Source organism: Coffea arabica, chromosome 8c (genome assembly GCF_036785885.1).
Source record: "Coffea arabica cultivar ET-39 chromosome 8c, Coffea Arabica ET-39 HiFi, whole genome shotgun sequence".
Taxonomy (NCBI): domain Eukaryota; kingdom Viridiplantae; phylum Streptophyta; class Magnoliopsida; order Gentianales; family Rubiaceae; genus Coffea; species Coffea arabica.
The window spans coordinates 13,859,222-13,867,584 of NC_092325.1; the positions used below are offsets into that span (position 1 = coordinate 13,859,222).

Consider the following 8,363-nt stretch of genomic DNA (forward strand, 5'->3'; position numbering starts at 1 on the left):
TCCTGAGAGCCCTTGTATCCTACCTTGTGCTGTTACACGCTTTCCTAACTGTTTCGATTTGATTTAAATTATTAACCGCTGTTTGATTTATGTGATTGCATGTTTTGGGGCACCACTGAGCTTTAGCTCACCCCACGTATTTGTTTTCCTTAACAGGTTCTGGAGACTGAAAGCGCTGAGACTTATTCATGTTTCTTTTCTTCTCGTATGGGATGTAACGAATATTATGGCTATTGTGTAGGCTTGTATTGTGGTTTAACTTGAATTCTGTACTTTTGTTTTTGGATTGCCGCTTGAAGCTGGAAAATGTGTAAACCCTATTTCGGAGGTTGGATAATATATTTGTGTTTGTGAATTATGGATTGATGTATCTAGATACGAACGACCTTATTCCTTGGTTCTAGAGCGTGTGATGTCTAAGGGCCATAGATTGGCGATTTTAAGTTCCTTGTTGTCTCTGAAGTTAATGTGCTAGATGTTGACTTATTTTGAAAGGAAGCGACATTGTAATGGTTAGGCTATTCTTCGATAGGATTTGGGTTAGTGTGCGTGCGTGAGTCCTGGCGAGAGCTGGGCAGACGGCCCGCCAACCCTTTGGTTCGCCTCAGGGGGAAGTGGGGTCGCCACAGGTGGTATCAGAGCCATATGCCGACAGTTGGGACTTTAAGTCCTTCGTCTGGAAAAGCCCCGAGCCTCTCGTTCGTGAAGAGTCACGAAGCGAAACTCTCCGTAGGGGATGCCTGCGTGCGGGTGGCAAGCTGATAGGTACCCCGTGATGTGACCCTGAGAACTGCCACAGGTGGTATCAGAGCCAGGTTAGAAAAGTTATTCAAGAGACTTAATAGATGTGTTAGAAACCCTAATCCTCCCTAGAAATAAGAATGGAGACCTTAGTTATACGTTAAGTGATATCCGATCCAATTAGCTATTTAAGTTCTAACCTTTAAGTTTTGATCATTTTGTAGGTATGGAAAATGGAAACGGACATGCTAACGGGGGTAGTGCGGCTAATGGACATGCGGAGCCGCTTAGATCCATCTCCTACAGGCCACGAGGTGGAGGAGCTCATATACGTTACTCACCTGCTGACAGGCACCCTAGGTGCCAGTGCCGAGCCATGTATGCGTATCCGAATGAGCTAGTGTTATCCTTAGACGATGAGCGCCACCACTTGAGGGACGCTAACTCCATCCTGATACAGGACGTGGAGGAGCTGGGTATAATGGTGGATACTCAGTTTGACCGCATAGCTGATTTAGAGGTTAGGCTCACTGCTGAGCATCATCTACTGGAGGCTGCTCGCCTGGAGATAGAGCGGCAAAAGGCTAGGGCGACTCGATTAGCAGAGAGGATGCGTGATAGGAGCGCAGGCATCAGGGCTAATGCTGCGATGATGATGGATGAGGCCACTGGCTTTATTCAGGGTGGTGAGCAGGCAGGGATAGAGGAGGATCCGGAGGAGGACCCAGAGGAGGACCCGGAGGAGGATCCGGAGGAGGACGTTGCTCCGGATAGCCCTGCTCAGGGTTAGATTAGGACTTACCTGGTTACACTAGACATAGAAGGCTAGGCAAGGAACATTAGTTATGTCATCAAGTTTTGTCTAGGTGGATGACTTACCTATGAGGCACTATATCCCTAATTTTTGTATAAGGGATTACCTGTGTGTATTTGTGTTAGTTGATGTGCCTTACTTTTGGAAATGTCCCAACTTGTTATTTATATGAATTTTATGTGGAATTATATGTTAAGCGTTTTATTTATCTTTTCTCTATGTCCATATTGAATTTATTTATCAAAAAGAATGGTAATAATCATAAATAAATAATACTTTTGCCTAATTGACCTATCCTTCCGTAATAGGCATTTTTAGAATATGGATCGCCAAATGATAGGAAGGAGCCGGGGAAGACCCACTAGACAACACCCGGAAGCGGGTGGTGATAGGGAACCCGAGGTCGAACAAGACCAAGGGCAAGAAGGCGTGGCCGGAGACCGGGTGGCCACCGCAATTGACCGTATTACTGAAGTTCTTGAGCGATTGACTGATCGCCAAACCACTGAACCAGTGCATCAACCAGGAGGCCCAGTTGACTCCGATGATCGGGCACTGGAAAGGTTTCTGAAATTTGGACCTCCCAAATTTTATGGAGGACCCGAGCCGGAAGTGGCCGAAGGCTGGTGGGAGAGAATCACTGAGATTTTCGCCGCTTTGAACTATACTGAGGAGCGAAAAGTGACTTTTGCTACCTTCCAGTTTGAGGAAGCTGCCCGCTCCTGGTGGAACCTGGTAAGGGTTACCTGGGAGACTAACCATACGCCAAGGACTTGGGCGAACTTCACAAGGGAGTTCAATGCCAAATTCCTTCCACCTCTCATTCAGGAGAAGAGAGAGGATGATTTTATTAGATGCAAACAAGGGGCGATGAGTGTCGCCGAGTATGAAGTCCAGTTCACAAAGCTGTCACGCTTTGCACCTGAGTTGATAGCTACCGAGCAAAGGCGTGTTCGGAGGTTTGTGCAGGGTTTGAATGTGGAACTACAGGAAAGTTTAGCTGTTGTAAGGATAGATACCTTCGCTGAGGCTGTAGAGAGAGCGCAGCGAGTTGAAGTAGCCAGAGCTCAAGTGAAGTCTTTTCAGTCCAAGAAAAGATTTGCTCCTAGCAGTAGTCGGGAGCCGACTTTTGGAAATGCTCCACCGGCCAAAGTGGGCCGAGGAACTAGTGGAGTGAATAGTTCTGGAGCACCACGAGGCGCCCAAGCGAGAGGAAACGGGGCCAGGAATGCAGGAGGACGAAATATTGGAGCTAGAGGGGGACCAATTGGAAGAGGACAACCTAGGAATCGGCCGCAAGGGGGTCGAGCAATAGTTCCTCAAGTGACATGTGCCTATTGCAAGAAACCTGGTCATTCTATGGATAGTTGCTGGAAGAAGCAAGGAAGGTGCTTCAGATGTGGAAGTAGTGAGCACCAAATCTCAGGATGTCCAAAGGTGCAGGAACGAACTCCTCAGAAAGCTAGACCAAACACTTCTGGAGGGAGCCGGCCAACAGTTCCTGCCAGAGTGTATGCTATAGATGATCAACCCGTACCTGATTCCTCGGAAGTTGTGGAAGGTACACTTCCCATTTTTCATAGATTAGCTAAAGTGTTAATTGACCCTGGTGCAACGCATTCATTTGTAAATCCATCTTTTATGTCCGGAATAGAAGTGCAACCTGTTAGATTACCCTACGATCTTGAAATTAGGACACCAATGGGTAATAAGAAGGTAATCACTAGCTTGACTTATAGGAATTGCGAATTCTGGGTTGGAGAGCGAAAAATGTTAGTGGATCTGATCAGTTTGGATATAAAAGATTACGATGTTATCATAGGAATGGATTTCCTAGGTCACCATCATGCCAAGCTTGACTGCCGAGAAAAAATAGTGGAATTTTGTATACCTGGAGAAGCAACTCTGAGGTTAGATGTCAAAGGTAGGTTAGCATCTTCTGCTATGGTCTCGGGAATACGGGCAAGGAAAATGTTATCTAAAGGAGCTCAAGGTTTCATAGCCTTCTTGATCAATACTCCCAGTGATCAAGTAAGATTAGAAGATGTGCTAGTGGTACGGGAATTTTCGGATGTTTTCCCTGAAGAATTAATGACTTTACCACCAGAGAGAGAGGTAGAGTTTAAGATCGACTTGGTGCCTGGAACGGCTCCAATTTCTAAGACTCCGTACCGAATGGCTCCTGCCGAGCTTAAAGAGTTGAAAATCCAGTTACAAGACCTGTTGGAGAAAGGTTTCGTGAAGGAAAGTGACTCACCATGGGGAGCGCCCGTTCTATTTGTTAAGAAAAAGGACGGGAGTTTGAGGCTATGTATCGATTACCGAGGGTTAAATGAGGTTACTATTAAGAATAAATACCCTCTACCGTTGATTGATAGTTTGTTCGACCAACTGCAAGGATCAGTGGTCTTCTCTAAGTTGGATTTAAGGCAGGGGTATTACCAGCTGAAGATTAAGAAGGAAGACATACCCAACACTGCTTTTAGTACAAGATATGGACATTTTGAGTTCGCAGTCATGCCTTTTGGTTTAACTAATGCACCAGCCGCATTTATGGATTTGATGCAGAGAATTTTTAAGAAATACCTGGACCAATTTGTAGTAGTTTTCATAGATGATATTTTGATATACTCCAAGACTCAGGAGGAACACGTTAAACATTTGGAGATAGTATTGCAGATACTAAGAGAGCATAAGTTGTATGCAAAATTCAGCAAGTGCGAGTTTTGGTTAGAAGAGATTTCCTTTTTAGGGCATAAGGTTTCCAAAGATGGAATTGCCGTGGATCCGGCAAAAGTTGAAGCCGTTATGAATTGGAAGCGGCCAGAAACTCCAACTGAAATAAGAAGTTTCTTGGGTTTAGCAGGTTATTATAGGCGATTTATCCAGGATTTTTCGAAGATTGCAGGACCTATGACCGAGTTAACCAAGAAAGGAAATAAGTTTATCTGGACTCCAAAATGCGAGTCAAGTTTTCAGGAGTTAAAGAGGCGTTTCCGCTCCTGTTTTGGTGTTACCTGATGGAGACGAAGGTTATGCCGTGTACTCCGATGCCTCTGGAGAAGGTCTCGGATGTGTTTTAATGCAAAAGGGTAAAGTAATTGCTTATGCTTCCAGGAGATTGAAGCCTCATGAACAGAACTACCCAACTCATGACCTAGAGTTAGCAGCAGTGATTTTTGCCTTAAAGAAATGGAGACACTACTTGTATGGCGTGACTTTTGAGGTTTTTACAGATCATAAGAGCCTCAAGTATTTGTTATCCCAAAAGGAACTGAATTTGAGACAAAGGCGATGGGTAGAATTTTTGGAAGATTATGATTGTTCGATCAAATACCATCCAGGCAAAGCAAATGTGGTAGCTGATGCTTTAAGTAGAAAGGCCCAAATAGCGGGGTTGATGGTTAAAGAATGGGACATGCTAGAAGAAATAAGTAATTGGAACCCTCGCTTGGAGAAATCGAAAATATTATTTGGGAATCTATCGCTGAAATCACCATTACTAGAGCGTATTAAGGAGGCTCAGAAATCGGACCCTATGATTCAGAAGAATTTGGAGAAAGTGCAAAAAGGGGAAATCCTAGATTTTAAATTAGGGTCTGAAGGTGTATTGAGGTTCCGAGATCGTATTGTGATTCCGGCAGATGAAGAGATCAGAAAAGAAATTTTGGAAGAATCACATCGATCAAAGTATACTATACATCCAGGAGTGACCAAGATGTATCATGATATGAAGAGTTTATATTGGTGGGAAGGTTTGAAAAAGGATGTGGCAGAGTATGTACAGAAATGTTTAACTTGTCAACAAGTAAAAGCAGAGCATCAGAAGCCCTCTGGTTTGTTGCAACCGTTAGAAATCCCTGAATGGAAATGGGAACACATCACCATGGATTTTGTAACGGGACTGCCTAAAAGTCAAAAAGGATTTGATGCAATTTGGGTAATAGTCGATCGGCTCACTAAGTCTGCACATTTCCTACCTGTGAGCATGAGTTTTTCATTGGAGAAATTGGTCAAGTTGTACACAGAAGAGATCCTAAGGCTACATGGTATTCCAGTGAGTATCGTGTCCGACCGAGATCCAAGGTTTGTCTCGCGTTTTTGGCAGAAATTTCAAGAGTCTTTGGGGACCAAGTTGAAATTTAGTACTGCGTACCATCCCCAAACCGACGGGCAATCGGAAAGGACAATCCAAACTTTGGAGGACCTGCTAAGATCGTGTATATTGGATTTTGGAGGTAAATGGAGTAACTATATGACCTTGGTAGAATTTGCATATAATAATAGCTATCAGGCTTCGATTCAAATGGCACCTTATGAAGCTTTGTACGGGAGAAGGTGTCGATCTCCGATCCATTGGGATGAAGTTGGAGAAAAGAAGATTATAGAACCTACAGCCATACCTTGGATAGAAGAAGCCCAGGAGAAGGTAAAGCTAATTAGAGAAAGGCTTCAAATTGCCCAAAGTAGACAAAAGAGCTACGCCGACACAAGGAGGAAAGATTTGGAGTTTGAAATAGGGGACAAGGTTTTCCTAAGAGTTAAACCCTTGAAGAGCGGAGTAGTATCTAAGAAAGGTAAGAAACTGAAGCCAAGGTATATCGGACCTTTTGAAATTTTGCAGAAAGTTGGGAATGTAGCATACCAGCTGAAATTGCCTGCAAGCATGGCTAGGATTCACGATGTATATCATGTATCCATGCTTAGGAAATATTACCCTGACCCAAGCCATGTGCTGCAACTAGAAGGAATTGAGGTGGATGAGACGTTAAGCTATGAAGAAGAACCAGTTAAGATTTTGGAAAGAGAAGTGAAGGAGCTGAGGAACAAGAAAATCCCTCTGGTAAAGATGTTATGGAGAAACCATGGGCTGGAGGAAGCAACTTGGGAATTAGAAGAGGAAATGCAGAAAAAGTATCCTGATTTATTTCATTAGAAAGTATGAATTTTGAGGACAAAATTCTTGTAAGGAGGGGAGGATGTGAGAACCCTGAAAATGCTTATATAAATAATATTTCATGTGTCAATTGCATTTTATTTGCTCTTTAATATTTTCTAGTACTACTTTGATTTGTTGGCAATTAATTACGTAAAACATGTTTACGTGGAAGTTTATATAATTTCCTAAGTAATGAATCCCTTGATTTCGCTAATCTAAGCTACGACTTGTAGAGCTAGATTAAATTTTCTTCTTGTATTAACACAAATGTTAGATTTTTATTACAAGGTCAAACTTGATTTTAATAAGAAACTAATAAAGTAAGAATGTTGGGAACCTTAATATTAAGTTGTAACCTATAAAAAAATTCGATAAAAATGGGTTAGGTACATTAGGATATGATTAGACGTTCAAAGCATTTTGGGGACAAGTTTTGGAGCTTAATTAGGACCAAGGACCGGAGTGGCTAATTGGAGGATTAGTAGAAAGACTAAAACACCCTCACCATTTCACCAAATACCACTCACGGCCACAACCATTCCCTGCTCAACCAAACAGCCCCCGGACACCATGATCACCAGCCATCCAAGCTGGCCAACCGCAGCTCCACCACCTCTGCCGCCCAATCCCTCACTTCACCACTGCCGTACTCAAGCCCTGCCACACACCACCGCCCAAGCCTGGCCAACCACAACTTTCACCACTGCCGTACTCAAGCCCTGCCAACACTCAACCACCCTCCAAAACCGCAGCACCACCCACATCATCAGCCATAACCTCTGCTCACCTCTACCGCAGATTGCATTCTGCTTTCACTTTGTTTGTATCGCCAAGAGAAGAGAGGGAGAGACCGAGCTGCTATACCCATCCCTGTTCGTGAGCTAGAGGAGAGGAAGGGGAGAGCTAGTGGACATCGTAGGAGCTGCTGACCATCACCATCTGCATCAAACCAGCAACCACCAGCCACAACCAATCCAGCTTCGTGTGTGAGAGCCGAGAGGATAGAAACTCCTCCAATTTCTGACCGACACCTTAACTTGCTGTGAGGTGATTAATTGTTTAACCAATTAAAAAAAAAAAAAACCATAAGTTCAAGTCTTATAAGAGCTTGCATGGGGAGGTTAAGGCATCCGGATGGGATTTTATTTTAATTCTGAAAAGAATTTCTGTTTCATAATAATAGAGAAATTTCCGTGAGCTTACTTTGATTTTTGCAGTCTAAATTGGTTTTAATTTTGTGATATGAGTTATAACCATCATTACATAGCTAATATCAAGGATTAGACTCTGCATGTAATTGATTAAGTGTCATGCATAAGAATAATTGGGCCTGGTTTAATCTGGAATTTAAGAAGGTGAAAACAGAATTTTCTTTTAGATATACGGATGTCTTGTTGTAGCTGCCAAGCTGAATTTTCTGGACTGACTTGATAGCTAATAAATTCAGAATTTGTGCATTAGTAATCATGGAGTAAAATTGAAAGACCTCAACTGATGATATTAACAAATAAAGAACTATCCTGTTTTGGTTGTGCATGAATCTGCCGAGAGAATTAGTATGGAATTGTAACTGGAATTCTTTTTGCTTGTGATCATTCGAGTTCTCTAGTGCAAATAGCCGAGTGAAACTTAATGTGCAAGATGTCTAGGACCCTGCAAATTAATCCTATGAAGTTAGTTGACGATTTAAAGAACCCAGAAATTCTGGTTTGAGGGAACCTTTTTTTGCCGAATCTGATTAGGGAATGATTTGCTTAAATTGTTTAATTAGCCTAAATTTTTGATGAGCTGTGGTTATTATCTTAACTAACTAGGGGAAGATAAAATATCTAAGGGGCCTGCATGTTGAGTTACACGATTAGATAAGGA

At 42.8% G+C, this 8,363-nt stretch overlaps 1 protein-coding gene across 1 annotated transcript; it reads left to right on the forward strand.

The window, feature by feature from the left end:
* The first annotated feature begins 967 nt into the window (after positions 1 to 967).
* LOC140013391 (uncharacterized) lies at positions 968 to 4,576 on the forward strand. The gene is made up of 4 exons (XM_072062660.1): positions 968 to 1,427; positions 1,896 to 2,290; positions 2,384 to 3,826; positions 4,124 to 4,576. Exons 1-4 carry the CDS (start codon positions 968 to 970, stop codon positions 4,574 to 4,576), a joined length of 2,751 nt encoding a protein of 916 aa, XP_071918761.1.
* Positions 4,577 to 8,363: the final 3,787 nt, after the last annotated feature.

Excerpts from the sequence above, each read along its gene's own strand:
- LOC140013391 (XM_072062660.1), top strand. The coding sequence starts at position 968 with ATGGAAAATGGAAACGGACATGCTAACGGGGGTAGTGCGGCTAATGGA. Across the intron at positions 1,428-1,895 it reads CACTGGCTTTATTCAGGGTG|GAAGGAGCCGGGGAAGACCC; the intron begins GTGAGCAGGCAG and ends GCCAAATGATAG. Across the intron at positions 3,827-4,123 it reads ACTCACCATGGGGAGCGCCC|AGAATTTTTAAGAAATACCT; the intron begins GTTCTATTTGTT and ends GATTTGATGCAG.